The sequence below is a fragment of the Acipenser ruthenus genome, chromosome 2, assembly GCF_902713425.1.
Source record: "Acipenser ruthenus chromosome 2, fAciRut3.2 maternal haplotype, whole genome shotgun sequence".
Lineage (NCBI taxonomy): Eukaryota > Metazoa > Chordata > Actinopteri > Acipenseriformes > Acipenseridae > Acipenser > Acipenser ruthenus.
The window spans coordinates 105,690,999-105,713,953 of record NC_081190.1 but is presented as its reverse complement, the minus strand read 5'-3'; the positions used below and the strand labels follow the sequence as shown (position 1 = coordinate 105,713,953).

The window sequence follows — 22,955 nt, the reverse complement described above, 5'->3', positions numbered from 1 at the left end:
GAGCCCTAACCACTACTCCACACTGCTGCCCAACTAACTGTCATAGAATTAACTGTCATAGAACTTAGAGAAATTTCAAATTATAGCACATTCTAAGCATGAGACAATTAGTAAACAATGTGACTTTTGACACAAATCAGCTACTTTGACCACTTTCCCAATAAAGCAAGCCCCACAACTTTACTTGTAAAGTTACCATCTAGTTCTTATTTGTTGTTAGAAGAAAAAGACAGGAAAGTTTAACTTGAATGCTTCTGTCCATTACCCAGTTCTTTCTAAACAAATATAAGAATCAAGGGAAATGTTTCTTTAAAAAACTAAAGAACTCGACTTCATTGTATCCATTTTGTTGCATTCCTGGGTTTACAAAGCTGTCAGTTCTTTGGATTAGACACGGTATTTCCAAATTACAACATCTATAAGACATCAATGTGTGGGTTCTGGAGTTCCTGTAACAAAACCACATCCCAGCATACTAAACAAACTAAAGTTGCAAACTAGAAACTGCGGGCATAATAGGATTGAGTTGTAATTTGAAAAAGTTTGTGATCTGTATCCTTGATGTGGCCAGAGGGTAAAACAACGTGTAATGAAGTACATTTTAATGGACAAAACCAGTAATGTAACACCAAATGTAAACAATAATTCAAAGTGAAATATAATTAGTTACACCTCAACATGGCAGCCATATTCAATGTTAATGTTGTTGAAGCTGACACCCTGGGATCCTTCAAGAAGCTGCTTGATGAGATTCTGGGATCAATAAGCTACGAACAACGAAACGAGCAAGATGGGCTGCATGGCCTCCTCTCGTTTGTAAACTTTCTTATGTTCTTAATGTCATGGTTACAAATTACCATTCAGTGCTTAAATGCAAACATGATATCAGTGCAGTGCACCAAATGGTCTCAGAGCTATGAGAAGTGTTATTTCGTACAAACAGTAATGTCCACAATATGGCAGCCATCTTGGGTCACAGCTCACATGGTCAGTGCTGTGCTGGTAGTTGATCTTACTGGACCAATATGATTTATCAGATATTAGGAGCAGAAAAAGAAGCATCAGACCTGGCAGACACAAACTTTAAAAGAAAACACATTTACTCACAGTCTCTTTTTATCTACCACTCTTTTGACCCTGATTGCCCGTTGCTCCGAGTAAAGCTTGCATACACCTGTGAACATCAAAAACCCAGTGTTAATTAACTGCAATATTACACCAGTCAGCGTGTTGCATAATCTTCTATCTAGCTCTATGTCCCATGTTTTTGTTTTGTTTTGTAAACATACACTGGAGATGAAAGTGATGCACTTAGTTTAGCTGCTATGGGGCAGCAGTGTGGAGTAGTGGTTAGGGCTCTGGACTCTTGACCGGAGGGTTGTGGGTTCAATCCCCAGTGGGGGACACTGCTGTTGTACCCTTGAGCAAGGCACTTTACCTAGATTGCTCCAGTAAAAACCCAACTGTATAAATTGGTAATTGTATGTAAAAATAATGTGATATCTGTATAATGTGAAATAAATGTATAATGTGATATCTTGTAACAATTGTAAGTCGCCCTGGATAAGGGCGTCTGCTAAGAAATAAATAATAATAATAATAATAATATGAGAGAAGATAAACAGTGAGTAACAAAATGACAATCTTATTTTTAACTATAGCTCTAATCAACAGAACAGACTTCAGCCAGGAGTATGTAACCCTGATAATACTACTATTAATATCAAAGTGACTTAAAATGCAGAATATTAAACATATTTGATGGAATGTAAAACATAATTACTTCTTAGGTAAACTTCTGTAAGGTCCAATACAGCTCCTCTATGTTCTTTCACCTGAGCGGAGAAGACTTTTCTTTCAGCTAAAAGAACAAATTATAATAAAAACGTTTTTAAAAACTCATACCTAAAGTAAAGAATGTACTGATTTGTACAATTACTGTAAATCTTATAATACCAAATTACCTTCTACTGTTGTCAAGCTTTTTCTAGATCAGGCATGACCAAACTTATTTTTAATTACTGAACTGGTACTTGATCAGCCCTGGCTTGTACACCCCTATTCTAAAAATGCTGTCTACTTATTCAATACATAGATTGCACAATATTTTGAAAATAAAGCGCACGAAAACTAAAACGCTTTTTTTTCAAGAAACTTGAGCTGAATCCCCTTGATAAACCAGGAGAGTGCCAGGATCCTGGTTGCTTTAGTTTTATCTTTGATGTTGAGATTAGAATGCTGATGCTTTCCAGAATACATTCTATTAAAAAAGAATAAGAATAATAAAAAAGGTTGACAAGATCAAAATCAAACATCTCTGTCAGCTTAGATTTTTCATACAAGTTGTCATTTGGCACAACTGCAATATAGTATTTTCTGCAGTATAATTAAAACGATAAACTAAAAATACAGACTATGCTGTGTGAGGCTGAACAGAAAAATCATAATTATTTTTTTTTGTGTGAATGGGCTCTTCCTCACATCACCGATGAATTTACTATGCAATCGGGATCACTGACAATATTTAAAAGCTGCATCTCTCTGTTCTGACAGACACTGATAGAGAGCAGATAGTAGGCACTTTGATTGACAATGTTACATGACAAAGTTCAGGAATCTGCAGTGCTGCCCTGGCTTCCCATTTGGCAACCAAATGACAGTGTTATGGCAGGTGTTGAATTTTTTGGTCCCAATCATTTACATAATCCCATTTGTCTGCTTCTTGTAACATTCCCCTTGTTCTATGCACCAGAACTTGTATTACCTTCTGATCTCAGCTGACGAATGGCATCGGAACATGCTCTCATGAATATCTGTGCATCTTGATCAATCTGATCTCGGTCATTATCTGACATATGAGAATAGTCTGAAGAGATAAGGCTGCAAAAACCAAAGAAAAAAAACAGCATCTGCTATGATGTAATATTGCGGTTTTAGATGACATTCAGATGATCAATAAGATCACCATTAAGACTGAGTTATCACACAAAGCTTTAACAAGAAGTCATTGTAGAACCAAGTAAGAATAAAAGGGGTCCTTGGGAAATCAAATTAAAAAACAACACATAAACAATGTTGGAATACATTTCAGGTGATTTAAACCATGCAACATTTTCCTTTTCCACAGTTTTGCATACATATCACAACTAAGTATTGTAAAAAAAAATGTATACAAAATATTTACAGAACACCACATTAAAAAATAAATAAATAAATACATAAATAAATAAATATTATATATATTATATTAAAGGGAGTGCAAATATGACATAATGGGAGTTTTTTATTTAAAAGTGCTTTTAAGGGATGATAAAAAAAAACACAACTGTGGGTACAACTAGAAGGTGCACATACAAACATTCTTACATATTTCAATATTCAGGTGTACATGTATGTCCTTTGCAGACATAAGAAGGTGGTTTGTGTTTTACAAGGACGATTTTTAAACAGTCAGTGGGCAAGCAACATTAAAGAGAAAAGATAAATACAATCTAAATGAGACTGGCCCTTTAAGCTGCCTGACCCACTGTGTAGAATTAAAAAGCTATTAAGAACAAGAAGAAAAAACTCAGTCGTCTAGGTGGGTGTAAAAAACATGTTCACCAATTACAACTGGATGAAAATGAAGCCTCTGTGAAGGTCATATGTTTTTCTTGTTCTTCTATTTCAGTACCCTGCAATTATCAACACCAATCTGAAAAACCACCCGACAGCTATAGCACTTAGAAGCAACACACAGGAAAAATAATGACTGTACTTCACAACTGCAGCTTTTCAGTATTGAAAGGATAGATTTGTTTTTAACTAAATGACAGAGCCAGTAATATCTGATTTTGGGTGGAGCAACTCTGATAGGAAAAGAACATTATTGCATTAAAATCTGCCTAAGATTAGGTAAATAAAAAAAGAGTTTGTAGACAGACAGAGCTACTATAGAAATGGCCCTGCAATGATGCTTACATACGTAATACTGCATAGCAAATCCTATTAAGCAAATCCTGGGATAAGTCATTGCAGGCATTAGTGTTGCAGGTATCACTCCCAGCATTCCGCTTCAGTTAAATTTGCTGGTTTAATAAACACTATTGTACATTAGAGCATTTAATTTATTTCTGCAAAATACTAACACGCTGTTATAGTAGTGATCTATCCTTTAATCTGACATCACTCTCTGCTAACCTGTGCTCACTACACTTTGCTTTTTTTCTTTAGTATTCACTCTTGGGAGAGTTTGACTCCTCCACTTTGCCTCCAGATGCCTCTTTGCCTGCTCTGCCTTGTCTTGAGAGTAAATCTGCATGGTAATGTTTGGGCTATTGACCACTACTGCTTAATTATGAATGTAAAGAATGTTTAAAAAGATACAGTAATTGGCAGGGACTGAGTCACCTCACCATGCTGCAGCGGCCCCTACTGGCCACAGAATTGACGGACGCCCAATGACCTTCAGTTATGTTATGGGGAGTTGCTGTGGTGAGAGAACATTCCAATAGTCCACCCACTATTTTTGGTGAAACGCCATTTTTTAAACTCCATCTACATTGTATTTATCTATTTTATTTCTCCCAACACTTCATCGTTTAATGTTCCTGACGCAGCTTTTGCTTTTACTGCGTCTGCGTGTGCACTCTGAAACAGCAACTTGAGTTGAAATTGAAATTGACAAACAGCACCAGGAACTGAAATTGACGTGACAACTGGTTGAGGACGATTTTTTTTTTTGTTTTAAAGAATGTTATCACATAATAATAACATGTGTTGATTCAGTGCAACATTTCTAAAATGAACTAAGTGAAAATTAGTATAACAGCTGATCTTGTTTTTTCCTTTCCAAAAATGACAAACACTATTCAAACAGATTCGATGAAAAATAGCATTTGCTCCAAACAGGCACTGCGTTCCTAGCAAGATCTCTCGATATGCTGAAAATAATTGTGAAAGCGCATAATATAAAGCGAAATGTGTTTAATAGCATATCAGTGTTTACAAAGACACTGCACATCTGTTTTACTATAGGCTATAATATAAAGCCTTCCGTTCTTTATTTCATTGCATTCAAACTGTCGTGTTGTTTTTTATTTGTGACTTGCTATTTTGTCCGATTTTTAATTTTTTTTCTTTCTTTTTTAAATTGTATGCATACAGCTTAATACGATGGCTTTGTGCTTTATTGTGTGTTGTATAGGTATAATTCGCAATATATTTTGATAGGCTCCAGTTTTTTTTTTTTTTTGGTGCTTTGATAGTAAGTTATTTTTCGATTTTTATTTTTTGTGTACTTCTAGGGTGTTTTTTTAAAATTTTTATTATGATTTGCTAAAAGCGTTTATTTTTGGAAATTAAAATGAAACAGCGCTCAAATACACTACAGTAACTTTCACTTTCTACAAAATAAAAGCATTTAGAATCTCACTTGATCAACGCATAAACCTTCAACATGTTACATGTAGGTTTAATGTCAGACTAATACATATAATGTCTTGTGCACCTTTAAGATTCAGGTAATGCAGAAGTGCAGTCCAGTCCCATTAGATAGGCTATAGATTGAGCTCTTCAGCGCCGCAGCAGATGGTGATTGAGGAGATGAATCGGTGTTGAATCTCGCTGTTGAGAAGCAAGATGTGAGAAAGCTAGCTGCCCAACATCTGTGATGTGGATTTATTTAATGTGTGGTCTTTTATTATGTTTAGAAAGGCATTAGGTATTGTAATGAGGGTGATTTTGGATGTTTTTAAACTTTGTACACATCTTTTGTGTTTTTATGTTAAAAACCAATTAGTTTACATGAAGACATTCTGATAGTATTAACATGTTTCGAACCGTCCTGCTTTGATCCTCTTTAAACATGTTAATCATGTTTTATTTTGAGTTTTAAATATTTAGTTTTTAGATAAGATTCTATCTGGCTTGGCATGCAGCAATAATATTTCTTCAACTGGATGTATGCTATTAGTGTGTAGGCTATATTGTGGTCATTTTGTGCACTTGAAAGAACGGAGTGCCTTTGCTGTTGCATTGTGCTTGACTGTGCGTGCCAAAGGATAACAGTGTGCCATCCGTAGATGTCCTGCAGTGTGTTGATGCCATACTTTCTATTTTGTGGACAAAATGTCTTTGTTCTCCAGTTTTAAATGATTGTCTAATCCTAAAAAAATGTAAACATTATACCAGGCAATTTGTGTAAGCAAAATACAATTTATTTAAAATGTTTAAACCATTTTTGGGGGGACCAGGAGTTGTGAATAGTCAGATTATTTTCCCAAATTGTTTCATGTGGTGGGTACGTCCTGCATTGACATTTTTTAAAATGCAGTATTGCACCGATAGCCTTGCAGTGAAACTAATATTTCTCAAGAACAGGCAAGGATAACCCTCCTAGTTTAGAGAGTGAGAGTCTATTTTTCTTTATTCTGGGCTAGGAACCTCCTATAGAAAATCTACCCAACAGTGGCAGCATATGCTCCACTATTAATTCTAATTATTATACTATTGGTAGCCTAAAACTTAGTTCCAATCTCCACATAATATCATTATTTAAATGCAAATAAAGATTTCCCCATCGGACTAACAGCATGATGTTTCATGGACCTGGCTCCCCAAATAATATCTATAGATCAATGTCTCTTTTTAGGTGTAAAATTGACTTTACTGGCACTGTAAATGTGCCCCGGGACCTCACTGGGGCCTGGGGTCACAAAACCCCTTGCAGGTAGAAAAATGTGCACCATTGCTCAACATTGGTTAAACCTATAGAGTCCACTCACTATTTTCTGTAGGAGTCTAACCCTGTATACATATAGACATTAACAGACATAAGAAATGCAATAACTTACTTTAATTTAGTATCTTAATATCCATGGAAAAAAACACGGTCTTGTTACATTGTTTTACTATTCCATGCCATCATCAGCTACCTCAAAACCAAAATATTTCTATACTGTACTTCACTGCGCAGGCTAGCCAATCTGGAAGTATTAAGTATGGTGTCATGCTGAATGCTGTGTTTTGTTGTTTTAAAAGTACATCTCATTTATAATACAGAAAGTTCACATTTTAAAAATACATTAATAACAGTTTAAGTAATCACATGGAAAAAATGCAATGAATCACTTACGCATGCGCATATCTCACAATAATCCCAATAGTGCTTAATGCAGCATGCAAATAGCGTTTGGTACCTTGTGAGCACGTTCTGAATGGAAGAAAACACACACACACACACACACACACACACACACACATCACATCACATTATTTAAGCCGATTTTGCTGTTTATTATGTTTGTTTGAATTAAGTTTGTTTTTAGGTGTGTATCCCTTTAAAAAAGACGATCCTGTTTTTTAATTAGTTGATGCGCGCACTTTTTGAAAACAGGATATAGTTTCCGGTAAGGGATTGGCTGGTGAGAGGAAACAGGTGAAGAAACGGGAGTAGAGCACACGAGAGAGGGTACACAGGTTATGGATGTGTTGTTTTTCATGATTTATAGCTATTGACAGTTTTAAATATATTTGTTAATCGGGCTCTTACAAAAAGAAAAACGCCAATCAATGGAATGAAACGGTTAAATAATACTTTGTGTGATGTTTGCCTATGAGACTAACAATGATTGGTATGTATAGGGTTTGTTGTATATAAAATAAAGTTGATTATACTGGTTTGTATTTTTAGCAGTATTAGCAATACAAAAACTATGTATACTAAAAATACAAACGCAGAATAATCAAGTAAATAACGTCTGTATGTTTCATATTGCAAAGTGTTATATTTTTCTGTGTTTTGGAAGACTTCGATATTATATGCACGATATGGATATACGATTTTCATATCGATGCCTACCCCAATATATATATATATATATATATATATATATATATATATATATATATATATACACACACACACTTTTTCTTCTTTTTTTGCAGGATATGTATCCTATGCCTTTGAATCTGCACCACTTTTTATATTTTTTTTTAGTTCAGCTACAGCACATACATAGGATACATTCCTTGGTGGTGGTGACTGTAGGGAAGAGATGCCACATCATGTGTTCATGGGATAAAAAAAACAAAAAACCTAATGTGACGTAAAATAAGCACGCTATCATTTTGCTTTACCCTTCTGAAAGCATAATGGTGTTTATGCACTTGAATGAAAATCTGAGATCAGAATTGTCTTTTTTAAATGTAAAATATTCATGTTAAATTAATCACAGATTCCAGAAAAGTACAGTACCTGGTCTCCAACCAAAATAAATAAACACATGCAATCAGATTATTACTTTTTTATATTTATAAACATTATGTTTTTTTTTTCTTAGGATAGATGACGTTTTGAACTGACACTGGAATTTGGGTTGAAAAGCCAATCGTCTCTCGATTTTCATTAACATCTTTCTACAACCAGCACCATTTAATTCCTGTACTACACTTGAAGAATTAAAAAAATACAGTATGTGCTACAGGCTAACACATGAAAGCTAATACCAGCGGCAGTCTGCTGCAATGCAGTGACTGACTGCAACAGCTCACTTTATTGGTAAATGGCTGTTTTACCAGTGGTTCTTACACATTTAAGAAGAATACAAAGTTACAAATACTAGTAGATTTTTCCTGTAAAAGGTTTCATGGTAGAATTCATGGTATACTTAAACTTTTAGAGCTGTACGTAGTAGATGGGGAATGCCTCAGAGAGACACAATGAGAAGTACGTTTTAGGGAGAAGGAAGCTCGGACTTTAGTGCTGAAAATAACTGAATAATGTAAACAATTTGGGTTGACAACAAGGTCCATCAGCTATGGACTGTACAGTTCCATGACAAAGTTTCTCACCACTGGCAACGGAAAGATTACTTAACTTTGTAAAGCACTTTAACTACTGTATCTTTAATCTCATATTTGTTTTCCAGTAAAAAAAGAAAAAAAATGTCCATGTTTAAGTGTAATACTGTTCAATTGACTCGGTTTGTTCTGAGGTTCTTTTTTCTAACAAGATTCCAGTTTGTTACAGTCAGTTTACACTGATCCTACACTATTTTCCAGCATTCTTTTGATGTACAGGCATTTGCCATGAAAGGACTTGAGAAAACATCACAGCAGTCATTTGTAATGACGTAACCCTCTCCTTTTCATATTTAGGATAAATATACGGACAGGCAGTTGTTTGTAGATGGCACAGTAATCTAACATGTAGTTTGAGCTGTGGACTTCATGATGCAGGGACCTTTATGAAAACATGGTTTTCAGCATTATGAAAGGGGGAGAACTGTATCCATCAAGATTCCTTTATAATAACACAAAAATACATCTAAATAGTAGTTTTCCTTCATCAAAATAAAATGTAATATGCATTTGGTCAACACTAAACATACAGTGGCTCTCAAAAGTATTCACCCGCCTTGGACTTTTCCACATTTTATTGTGTTACAACATGGAATCAAAATGGATTTAATTAGGAGTTTTTGCCACTGATCAACACAAACAAAGTCCATAATGTCAAAGTGAAAAATAAAATCTACATATTGTTCTAAACTAATTACAAATGTAAAACAGAAAATAATTGATTGCATAAGTATTCACCCCCTTTGCTATGACACACCTAAATAAGCTCTGGTGCAACCAATTGTCTTTAGAAGTCACATAATTAGTTGAATGGAGTCCACCTGTGTGCAATTAAGGTGTTTCACATGATTTCAGGTTAAATACACCTATCTCTGGGAGGTCCCATAGTTGGTTAGTACATTTCCTAACAAAACCTACATCATGAAGATGAAGGAACATTCAAAGCAAATCCGGAATAAGGTTCTTCAAAAGCACCAATCAGGGGTAGGATATAAGAACATTTCCAAGGCATTGAATATCCCCCGGAGCACAGTAAAGTCCATTATTAAGAAATGGAGAGAATATGGCACAACTGTGAATCTGTCTAGAACAGGCTGTCCTCAAAAATCAGGGCGAGAAGGGCACTAGTCAGGGAGGCCACCAAGAGGCCTATGGCAACACTAAAGGAGTTACAGTCTTCCACGGCTGAGCTGGAAGACACTGCATACGGCAACAATAGCCCGGGTGCTTCACAAAACTGGCCTTTATGGAGGAGTGGCAAAAAGAAAACCATTGTTGAAAAAAACTCACATCAAATCTTGGCTAGAGTTTGCCAGAAGGCATGTGGGAGACTGAGACCAAGTGGAAGAAGATTCTATGGTCTGATGAGACCAAAATAGAGCTTTTGGGCCTCAACGCTAAGCGCTATGTTTGGCGCAAGCCTAACACCGCACATCATCCTGAGAACACCATCCCTACCGTGAAGCATGGTGGTGGCAGCATCATGCTATGGGGATGCTTCTCTGCGTCAGGGCCTGGAAAGCTCGTGAAGATAGAGGGCAAAATGGATGCAGCAAAGTACAGAGAAATCCTGGAGGAAAACCTTAAAAACAAAAAGGTCAATGTCCTGGAGTGGCCCAGTCAAAGCCTGGACCTCAATCCAATTGAGAATATGTGGAAAGAGTTGAAAATTGCTGTTCACCAAAGGTCCCCATCCAACTTGACGGAGCTTGAGCAATTTTGCAAAGAAGAATGGACAAAAATTGCAGTGTCCAGATGTGCAAAGCTGGTAGAGACTTATCCAAATAGACTCATGGCTGTAATTGCTGCCAAAGGTGCCTCTACCAAATATTGACTCAAAGGGGTGAATACTTATGCAATCAATTATTTTCTGTTTTTATTTGTAATTAATTCAGAACAATTTGTAGATTTTATTTTTCACTTTGACACTATGGACTTTTTTGTGTTGATCAGTGGCAAAAACTCCTAATTAAATCCATTTTGATTCCATGTTGTAACACAATAAAATGTGGAAAAGTCCAAGGGGGGTGAATACTTTTGAGAGCCACTGTAAGTGTTTAGAGCTGACCAAATGTACAAAGACACATTAGAACAGGGGTGTCAAACTCCAGTCTGAGGGCTGCTGGGTCTACTGGATTTCATTCCAACTTAAGCTCTCAATTTAATATATTTTATATTTAATATTTTTCAAGGTCTTTTACAGTTGATTTTTAAAAAAATGCACTTGATTCAATGTACAACACCTATGAAACACTGGGCTAGGAGAAAAGTGTTAAATGTGTCCAATTAATCAAATAATTAGACAAATTAAGTAACTGAGAGCTCGGGTGGAACGAAAGCCAGAAGACAGTGTGGCACCTCCAGGAACTGAGATTGACACCCCTGCATTAGAACAACCTTGGCTTTCATTATTTTTTAAACCAACAGTGCCCTCTTGTGAGCGTCTGCAGTATTACTGCCGGTCGCATCTTGCCTTTATTAACCAAGTGAGTGGTACTGACAGCTCAAAGGAATCTTTTAAAGGAAACCATTAAAATCCTATTGTGCAACACTGAATTTCTTGTCATATTGCAGCCTTGTTCTCCTAAACATTACCACGATATAATAGAGGTAAGTTCCATTGAGGTCCCTTTGCTGCAGTTTGATAATTTCTGTAAACTCCATTGTAAGGCAGGTGCCCATATTGATATACAGAACCCTAGTATGCCATCCCATAAGAACATATTCCTCATACTGTACTGTAACAGTATATACTGATTTTTGTTCTAACTGCTACAGATGATCCAGTAAAAAGTGCAATTTCAGGACCTATGAGTCATATGTAAATGCAGAGAGTAAGCTAGTTTCCTTCATGCACCTTTTGAAAGGTCTAAATCATAATGTTGAGAAAAGAATACAATAATGTTACCTGCCAGCATTGATGTAATCTTTCCGGTGCTCCAAGAGAAAATCTTTCAATTTAGTGATGTTGGCAATCTGAAAAAAAAAAAAAGAATTTACTTTATATATCTATATCTATATATATATATCTATATCTATATATATCTCTCTCTCTCTCTATATATATATATATATATATATATATATATATATATATATATATATATATATATACACACACTACAATTTTTCCAGTTTTTATTGAAATTTACGCAGTTTAATGTCTTAATGTACTCTGAAATTAAAGCATAGAACAAATAAACAATTGGAGATAAAAAAGAAATCATGGAATCGTTTTGTTTAACAAAATTTAATCTAAATTTTTGACTCAAAGTAGCCACCTTTTGCAGATATAACAGCCGAACACACTCATGGTTTTCTTTCTACAATGGAAATCAAATATTGTTCGGAAAGTTCTTCCCAACACTGTTGCAGAAGTTCCCACAAATGTGTTGCACTTGTAGGTTGCTTTGCTTTCACCCTTCTGTCCAGTTCATCCCAAACCAGCTCGATGGGGTTTAAGTCTGGAGACTGTGCTGGCCATTCCATGATTTGAAGCCTACCGTCTTGTTCTTTTCTTCTAAGGTAGTTCTGACATAGCCTGGAGGTATGTTTTGGGTCATTATCTTGCTGTAGGATGAACCCCTGACCAACTAGGCGTATACCAAAGGGTATTGCATGGCGCTGCAAAATGCTGTGGTAGCAGTTTTGGTTCAGGGTGCCACTCACTCTGTGCAAGTCGTCGACTCTGGATCCAGCAAAAGAGCCCCAGACCATCACGCTTCCTCCTCCATGTTTGACAGTTGGTGTCACACACCGAGGAACCATCCTTTCGCCTACTCGACGGCATACAAAAACCCTGCGTGATGAACCGAAGATTTCAAATTTTGATTCATCGGTCCATAAGACCTTCTTCCAGTCTTCAGTAGTCCACTGGTGGTGCTTCATGGCCCAGGCAAGCCTCTTTTTCTTATTTTGCCGCCTATCATGCAAGCTGTTGACTCTCAGAAACTTGTCTTCTGATTCTTTTGTGGCTTTGGGTCTGCCAGACCTCTTCCTGTCAGAGTTTCCTCCAGTTTCCAAGTGCCTTTTGATGGTGTAGGAAACTGTACTCACTGACGCCTTGGCTTTCTTTGCAATTTCTCTAAAGGAAAGACCTACACTTTTAAGGGTTATAATGGTCTGTCTGTCTTCCTTTGTTAATTGCCTTTTTCTCGCCATTATGAGAGCAATATACTACTTCCTGCAGTACAATACTGTCCAAATAATGCTTAAGAGGGTGTATTATTATTATTATTATTATTTATTTCTTAGCAGATGCCCTTATCCAGGGCGACATACAATTGTTACAAGATCATATTATTTTTACATACAATTACCCATTCATACAGTTGGGTTTTTACTGGAGCAATGTAGGTAAAGTACCTTGCTCAAGGGTACAGCAGCAGTGTCCCCACCGGGGATTGAACCCATAACCCTCCGGTCAAGAGTCCAGAGCCCTAACCACTACTCCACACTGCTGCCCGTAGTAACACAGTCTGTTCCAACACTGCTTTTATACAGACAGAGGGTTTGTAAGTAATCAACAAAAGTTGGGACACCTGTAGGAATTGTTAGCATCAACTTTCAAGGCTCAATTTACTTCCATTGCTGCAGAACAGCTGTAAGTTGTTAACCCATTACTTGTTCCCTGAAAAAGGCGTTTTTGTATAACTCTGAAATGTACATTATTTTCAGTTTTTGGTAACCTAAACTTTTTTTTTTTTAACCTCTGGCAGTTTACCGCTTAACTTTGTACCATTTCAGGTTATTCACTGGACTTGAACTGCTTAAATTTCAATAAAAACTGGAAAAATGGGGGTGTTCTAAAACTTTTGACCGGTTTTATATATATATATATATATATATATATATATATATATATATATATATATATATATATATATAAAGATAAGCATCAGGAGGACCAGATGAAAATGATTGCTTCTTAAATTATTTAATATTGTGTGCACAGTTTCAGAAACCTTATGGCATTATAGTACAAGATTAGAAGATACAGTTTCTCCTTTTAAAAAGAACATATTCTGATAGCCTCAATATGCTAAAGATTTTTTTTTTATTTATTATTATTATTATTTTGTCAACTTTTTCCCAAATAAGCTGCAGAACAGCATGTCTGACACCTCAAACAAGAGACTGACATTATTTTCACCGGTCATATCATACTACATCTGGCACACTGGTTTTAATGGTCTGGAAATTTATGTACGTCATTGGGACTTAAACAAACTGAAACGTTTGAATAGTATGCAATTGTTTTAATGCTATATTACTGTAGTTAAACTTCCAAATTATTCCAGCAGCATTTACTGTATAGCCTTGGATCACAGACTGCTATAACCTTTACGGTTCCTAAAATGTTGAATCTGGAAAACCGTGGTCTGTGAATAAACTTCAGAACGACTTGTGTGTTTTAGATGACACCATACAATTGTAGACTAAAGATTGAGCGATTTATAAACATTTAAAAACACGGGCCACATTTTACCAGCTTAAGAATGGTCAGTAAAAATCACTTGCTATTTACAATGTATACTGCTATACTGTAGCAATAAAATAACATAAAATATAATAGAAACTAAAGCTATTTTTAGTTTTCTGGATACAGGTAAATGGAAAATACTGTCTTGTATACTCTAGTAACATTAAGAGATCTGGAACACAATAAGGGAATTAGTACCAGACCTTTAACATGGGAGCGCTATACAAGTGAAATTTGTATTGAACTGTCGTTGTATTATTATTATTATTATTATTATTATTATTATTATTATTATTATTATTATTATTATTATACCAAAAACAACCCAGCATAAAAAAAAAACTGTTATCCTAATTCTGGATTAATATTGTTGCCCCTTCTTTATAGTTTTATGTTTATTTACACAGAATTATGCAGTAAAACTCTTGCATTTGCTGTTAAATTGTTTGAACAAACTGCTTACTCACCTTAATGCATTTCAAATTATACTGTATATTTTCTTATCAGTTTCCTTTAATACATATGTGTATATCATTGTTTATAATAATAATAATAATAATAATAATAATATAAAAATTACAGTAGCCATTAGACAGATCATAGGCATTGCTCCGTTTCATTTTGTTTTTCTGGATGGCTGGCATATTATAGAACACTTTCTTTGACAAATCCACATATGTTTTATATCAATCTGTAGGTATGAGCATTCAGTGTTTTAATCTAATTGTAACCAAGTTCAAAACTATATATAAACACACACGTGAACATTATTATACATGACTGTGTTATGTATTTTGGCGACACAGTATTAGTCAGGTTGAGATGAATTGATAAGTTTTCAGGTCTCAGTAATGTATAGACTGTCAGCATTAATATACCAAAAACGTTTTTATTCACTGATATTATTAATTTCTTAGCAGACGCCCTTATCCAGGGCGATTTACAGTCGTAAACAAAAATACATTTCAAGAATCACTGTACAAGTATTAATACAATTAACAGCAAGATAAAATACAATCACTTCGGTTCTAGCAAGTACAAGTATATGACAAAATACGATTAAATAACGGAGCAGATAACAGTGTCAGTGATAGTTACATCAGGATATAATTAAGTAAAAAATACTACAGATTAAATAACACTTGTGACAGATTACAGTACTCTGTAAAGTACAGGATTAAATGCAATAAAATAGGGAGCAGATAAGAGCAAGTAAAGCGCATTAAGGAAGAGTGATAAAGTGTCCAGAGGGAAAAGAGGAGATATGTAAATATATACGTATGCATTTAAAAAATAATATTCTGTATAAAACAGCCTATGCTACGTTCGGTATGATTCTTTTGTTACAGTCCATATCACTGCCTTACATCAGATGTGACAGAAAGGGGCACTCATTGCAAAGCTGGAGGGTTTTTTTGTGCACGCACTTCCCCAATCCCTGCCCCTCCCACAGGGAAAGTCAAGTCAGGATCAGGAAGCAATCAAGCACAGACAAACTAGATGCTGATAAAACCACGGTAATACAAAAATAAGTTTTTTAAAAAAAGGAAACATCAATAAATAATAAAAGACATATGCGCAATTAATGCACATTAAAAAAAAAACCTCCAAAGAAATTAACGCGTTAATCGCAGACGTTAACTGCGATTAATTGACAGCCCATATATACACACACACATACATACATACATACATACATACATACATACATACATACATACATACAGTTGTTGTCAAAAGTTTACATACCCTAATGGAAATTTATAATTTCTGGAAATTTCTCAAAAACAGAAATTTTAGGAAAAATCTTTTGTAGCAAAAGCGGTGCTTTTGTGGTTGAGGAAAAACAAGTTAAAAGAAAGAGATGACTACAATTATTTATTTTTTATTTTAAAACTCCAAAAATTCTAATTAAAAAATATTCATACCCTGTGATGCTATGATAGCATTATCTACAAGGTACTAGAAATTTCAATATGATAATGCAGAACCTAATTCTACAAAAGTCTAGAAACTGCTGGATTGTAGGTGAACATTCTTACAGAGTATAATAGGGTTAGGCATAGGATGATTGCTGTCATTACCAACAAGTCAATATGGGGAAAAGTAAAGAGCCATCTGAAGACCTTAGGCAGAAAATGACTTCTTGTCATAAAGCTGAAGGATACAATAAGGCTGAAACTATTGTTTCTATTATCAAGAAATGCAAGACTCATGGTACGGTCACAACGCTCTCTTGGTCTGGAAGAAAGAAGGTTCTTTCACCAAGAACAAGTAGAAGAATTGTGAGGAAGGTTAATAACAATCAGATTGACTGCCAAAGATATTCAAAGTGAATTGGCTTGAAGTGGGACTAGGGTTTCCATTTCAACCACAGGTCGAGTATTGCATGGTGAAGGTCTCAATGGTCGCAGGCCAAGGAAAAAGCCACACTTAGGAAAACAATCACAAGGACAATCGCTTAAAGTTTGCAAAAGACATTTGAATGATGGATATAAGTTCTGGTCAAAGGTTTTGTGGAGTGATGAAACAAAAATTGAGCTATTTGGTCATGCTGATAGTCTTTGAGAAAGTCTTGTGAGGCGTACAAAGAAAAGAACACCATACCTACTGTTAAGCATGGAGGTGGTAATATCCTTCTATGGGGCTGTTTTTCCTCTAATGGCACAGGACATTTAGTTCCAATAGATGGTAAAATGGATTCCACAGCATACCAAAAGATACTGTCCAATCATCTGAAACACATCTTAAAGTGCAACTGGACGTTCCAACATGACAACGATCCAAAGCACACATCAAAATCTACTTCAGAATGGTTAAGAAGAATAAAATCAATGTTTTGAAATGGCCTAGTCAAAGTCCAGATCTAAATCTGATTGAGAATCTTTGGTATGAGTTGAAGGAGGCTGTGCACAAGAGAAGTCCTCGGAATTTGAATGAACTGGAACAATTTCGAGTTTAAGTGGCCAAAAATCACTAAAGAATCATGCCAAAAGCTCACTGACAAATATCCTAATCGGTTAAAAGAGGTTATTATTGCTAAAAGGAGCCTCAACTAGCTATTAATTTCATTTTCCTTGTCAGAGTATGAATACTTTTGACTTAGCATTCCTGACATACTCCAGGGCCTAAGTTCATGAACCTAAATTCTCATTGAATTATCCTTTTTTGTAAGATATCCAAGGGCTGTTGGTGTTTTTCAAGCAGATCAGGTTGTGAAAGACGTTTCCTGGCAATTAGATGTACACCTTAAATTATATTTCATAAACCAGTACCAGCTATTATCATATTTCATAAACCAGTACCAGCTACTAACAACCTTGAGACTCTTAAGCGTATTTTATATTCATTGCTCATTTGGTACGAAAACAGAAAGTGCGTGACATTTCTTGAAAGGATACGAAACCTATTTGCACAGCAATTTTTTTAAGGGAAATAAAAGTTTTTAAAAAAAATTCTATTTAAGCTGTAAAAAAATCTTTCCAACTGCAAGAGCGAGCATTAAAAAAATGTTAATGCAAAAGATATGTTTCACAACTTTAAATTTATCTTGGGCAGAACTGACAAATCTTGGGTAAGAAAGTTTTAATTTTTTCTTCTACAATTAGGCCAATGCCGTTTTTGTCCATAAGATGGTGCTAGAACAAAGTCGACTGCTTTGAGATGCATTACAAAACAACAATGATAAACAAAAAGTATGTTCACAGAACTTTAGACTTTAGACTAAGCTGTGAATCCTCTATAATAAGTCAAATGAAGTATCTTTTCATCCTAATTACTGTAATCACACAATTGCGGCAGCTATTAAGTAAATCGCCCCTCTGTCTTTTCTAATAATAATTCCATGAATTCCTATGATTTCTACGGATTATGTAGGTGTTCTATGTTATTTGATGACCACAAGCCGGGGGATTCAATTTATATATATATATATATATATATATATATATATATATATATATATATATATATATATAGACACACACACACACACACACACATACACATGCAGGCAAAAGTATTTGGTCAGTTATGAAAAAACACAAAGAAAGTGATTTCTATCATTTTTAATTGTTCTATTGAAAGATATAAATGAGAGATTCAGCTTTATAATACAGTACACCATCGCTATAACGAACCTGGACCCTGGACCACTGGACCCTGGAGTAGGAGGGGCTGTGTGTCAGATCGGTCGAACAACCTATGGGCGACAGGCACGGACCATAGGCGCTGCTGGCGATTGGCCATGGGGTGGGACGAGGTGGGACTAACTGACAGGGGGAGTTTGTTGTTGTTGTTGTGAAGCAGAAAGAAGCGAATAAACAGGAAACAGAATAGTTTTACCCTGAGATTCCTTTTAAAAATGAATTAGTTGTAGCGGCATAGGTCGTGGCCCACAGCGACCTGTTAATTGTTAGTTAACAATTGGCAGATTGTCTTTGATCATTTATTAGTGCAATAAATATCGAGTTAAGACCTGAATCGACTCAAGGCTCATTCTTATAGTGTTAGGGATTTTTGTTACAATATACACACACTGTCAACATCCCGGTCTGTACGCACGGGATGCCACCTCCACAGTGAAGTCCACTCGTTTATCTTAATAAGAAGTGCGCGCTGTGTAACTGCCTCAGAAGTGAACATCATTTTATGTTGCAACAAAGCTGGAAACTATATTGATCATTTGAAAAAAGGGGTAACGCAGGCATATCTCTGTCATGAATATAGGTTGTCAAAAAGCACTCTGTTTTTTTTGGTTTGTTCAGCAACCATGCTGCAAAGCATAATTGATTAAAGAAAAAAAAACTTGAGGATCTGATTAACTTTTCTTTCATGTCAAACTTCTCATGTCGGATTGATTTGGAATAAAAGCTCAGTTTGGGATTCTTGCATGTTGGATTAAGATTTGGTGCACTTTGAAACGATTCAATTCAGATTGATTTTGAATAAATGTTCAGCTTCAATTTGGGATTTTTGTTTTTTGTACTGCGTTTTAATTCTTTAACGAATAGGACAAAGCAAAGACAGAATACTGCATACATGAGACGAACAGGGACTTATAATTCTACTTTATTCACAATCTCATCTCATTAATTTACTCCAACAGTTTATCATTCATTTTGATTGTCCTTTCGCTACAACAAACTCCTCGATATAATGAACAAAAGGCTTGGACCCCAACAGGTTTGTTATAGCGAGGGTGTACTGTAAAACAAAATAGGCTATTACATAGCATGCATAAAATGAAAAATAACATGCCAAAATGAATTTCATACTTACACAAAAGTATTTGGGCAATCAACATATTTTGTATGAAACCCATTCATTGCCAATAAATGACAAATATCATGATTGCAAACCAACACCTGATGATAATTATAGATTAACTAAATACATAATCACCAAGTGCTGAAAAATAAGTTGGAAATTTGTGATTCAAAAAAGCAACAAAAATGGTTAAAACTAGAGTGCAGCACTGATCTTAAAATGGCAGTGATACAACTAAACGAATAAGGAGAAGCTACCAGATAAACAGCAGAAAGACTCAGTTTACTGAAAAGAAATGTGTGGGCTATTATTGACAAACACAGGAGAACAGGAACTACTGTAACTAGCTCCACGTGTGGAAGATCAAGAAAGATTTCTGCAAAATCTGGAAGAAGATTGTTCGAGCAGCCTGGCAAAATCCTCAGATTACTGCAAAAGATTTGACATAAGAATTTAGAGAAGATGGACAAGAATTTCACGAGCGAACAATTAATCTTGTTAAGGTATTGTTGAATGTCCACGTGCGAAAACCAAGATGCAAACCTTTGTTAAAAACAATACACAAGAAAGCAATTGGAGATTTCCATTGAATACCTGAAACCTGATGATTTCTTCAACCAAATTTTATGGTCAGACAAATCCAAAATATAACTTTTTTTTCACCATATGTTTGGAAGAAGAGAGGAAAATAATTTAAAGAAAAGTTCATCATGCCCAGTGTTAAACATAGTGGAGGTTGTGTGATGGTATGGGCTTGTTTTTTTCTCAGGCTCTGGCGACCTTTGTATTGTAGAAGGATCAATGAATGCTGCAAAATATCAAGAGATTTTGCACTCTCATTTGTTACCCAGTGGTAGAAGGCTTATTGGATGGAAGTTTGTATTCCAGCAGGACAATGAGCATTCTGCGAAGTATACAAAGGAATTTCTGAAAAAAAGGAAGACTACAGTTATGGATTGGCCATCTCAGTCCCCAGACTTGAATCTCATCGAGATGTTGTGGATTGACTTGAAGGCTGCTGTTGCAAAATGGAAACCAAAGTCGAATGCAGAACTCAAAGCTGTATGTGTTGAAGAATGGGCAAAAATATCACCGAAAACATGCCAGGAACTAGTTTCAAATTAAAAAAATTACTGCACGCTGTAAAGGAAGCAAAGGGCGGGTACACAAAATACCCAAATACCTTTGTCAAAGTATTGAAATTACAGTGCTCACCCGTTATAACTCGTTTCTGCTAAGAAATAAATAACTCGCCTCATTATAGTGTGGAATCGGTTATAACACGGTAGGGTCGTGGCTCCCATTTGCTCCATAATGCCATTACAGTAGCCCTTTTATACTCGTTATAAGGCGGAACCCAAATAGCACGGTCCTGTAACTATGGCACCCCACTATAGTGTTATAAAGGGTGAGCACTGTAGTTTTTGCATGTTATTTTTCATTGTATGCATGTTAAGTAATAATTTGTTGTTTTCTACTTCAGTTTATATCTTTCAATAGAAAATTTTGAAATTATAGGATTTTAACATCGACAAATTGTATTGAGTCAAACATAATATGCAACCATTCTGAGGCAGTACCTAATCCAATATTTACAGAACATTTAACTAAAACTCAAGAGGAAACCAGGCTGTTTCATTAAACAGTTAGATGGAGGGTAACCTGACAAGGGACTGAGGCTATTACATATTATCTTAAGTTTGTCATTGTGCAACATAGATGAAAACTTGCAACACTTAAAAAATAAATACATTCTGAAGTCCTTTCTATTCACAAAGCAATAATGAGTAGTAGAGAGCTTCCTCTCCAGGGACCTCCCTGTTGGGTTGAGGGAAAAGATGTCTCCATGCCTATATTTTAATGAGGTGTCTACAAAGGTGCCCAATGTGCCAATTGTGATCGGTCCACTGAAGGCTAAGTAGAGGCCATCAAACTTTTTTCACTTCATTTTAAAAAAGGCCAGCAGGTCTCTTCTTTTAATCCCTATTCTCAAGTCACCATCTCAACTTCCATCAGTCTCTCTTGGTCGTTAAGTAGGCCCAATCTTTTTTCAGGGGTAATTTTCAAAGGCTTGTGTGAGTTTCCTAATGAGTAAGGCCAGTCTACTCAAAACCTCAGTGATCTGATGAGATAAGGGCTCAAAAACTCTGTCCAATTACAGCAGTGCTCATTCAAACAAACAAAATCCTATAACTATATAATATGACGTGAAGAAACGTACATGCACCAAAAAATATAATAATAATAAAATAATAAAAATAATAATAATAATTTAACAGGTAAGGCAAACAGATTTGTGGAAGGGAAGACTTCCTTTATCTTCTAAAGTTGCTTTGATGCCCAAGAGACTTAAAATGACCAGACAGAGGTGTTTCATACAACAGGGAGATCAAGAGAAGTTAAGGCGGCATTTGTACTTCCATTCCTTACTTAATGGCATAAGATTATCCAAAACTTGAAAGAAAAAAAACAAACAAACACCTAACTTTAACCAACTGTGATCTCTCTGGTGACCCTGGATAATGTTTACTGAACAAGACGACGTTTTAATTGTCTGTCTGCAGAGCGCTAGAACTTCAGAAAGAATATTCAACCCTCCTGTCGTACCTCAATCCCAGTGGTGATGGGCGTGCTCCTCTCAAAGGCAGCCCTTTCAAAATGTCAAGTGCCTGGTTCTCAGTTGATTTGTCTCCTGTGTGTATATGTTTCGGCTCAGATTCCCTCTGAAACTATGAAGGCTTTACATTAGGTCACAGGGATCAATTGCTCTTGTAATTTAAGATCCTAAAGAGCAAGTAATACCTAAACAATGAAGTAGGGGTGGCCTTGTGCTTAAGGGGGAGCTGAAATTCAGGAGACAGTCAGCCTGGCTACATCTAATCTCATCATCAAAAACACTTACCTTTTCAGTTTCTGTTTTTTATCAGCAACTACAACAAAACAAGAACAACTGTGTAAACTCTTCTGAAAATGAAAAGATGGGTTTAACTGTAGGCTCCATAGCATTTTACAAGCCAGTTTAGATGCTTTCATTACGATCACTCCTGCTGAATGTCTGTAATTGGGTTTCTAGGCATGTTGTTCTAGATTAGATTCCCTGTGAATAGACTATTTCTGTTTGACTTCTGGAGGCAAGTTTTATTTTATTTTATTTTATGTAAATAAACCATGCAAAGGGTTTGCATTATCCAATTCATAACCATCTGTTATAAAACAATATATATTTTTTTATATACATGAAAATTCTATTTTGGTTTATATACACGTTTGAAAAGGGAAAACCAGTTTTGTTGCCATGTACAGTAACACTCTCAACAACACTACGTACAGTTTGCATATTTGTATAACATTCATTTATTTTCAT

General features: G+C 35.5%; 1 protein-coding gene across 1 annotated transcript in view; it reads right to left on the bottom strand.

The window, feature by feature from the left end:
* Positions 1-22,955, bottom strand: part of stx18 (syntaxin 18) — a 55,736-nt gene that overhangs the window by 13,910 nt on the left and 18,871 nt on the right. Inside the window, exons 2-5 of the mRNA XM_034015631.3 lie at positions 11,750-11,817; positions 2,765-2,880; positions 1,784-1,861; positions 1,108-1,174 (exon numbers count right to left, since the gene is read on the bottom strand). Coding sequence (XP_033871522.3) covers positions 1,108-1,174; positions 1,784-1,861; positions 2,765-2,880; positions 11,750-11,817 — 329 coding nt within the window. The remainder of the gene's footprint in view (positions 1-1,107; positions 1,175-1,783; positions 1,862-2,764; positions 2,881-11,749; positions 11,818-22,955) is intronic.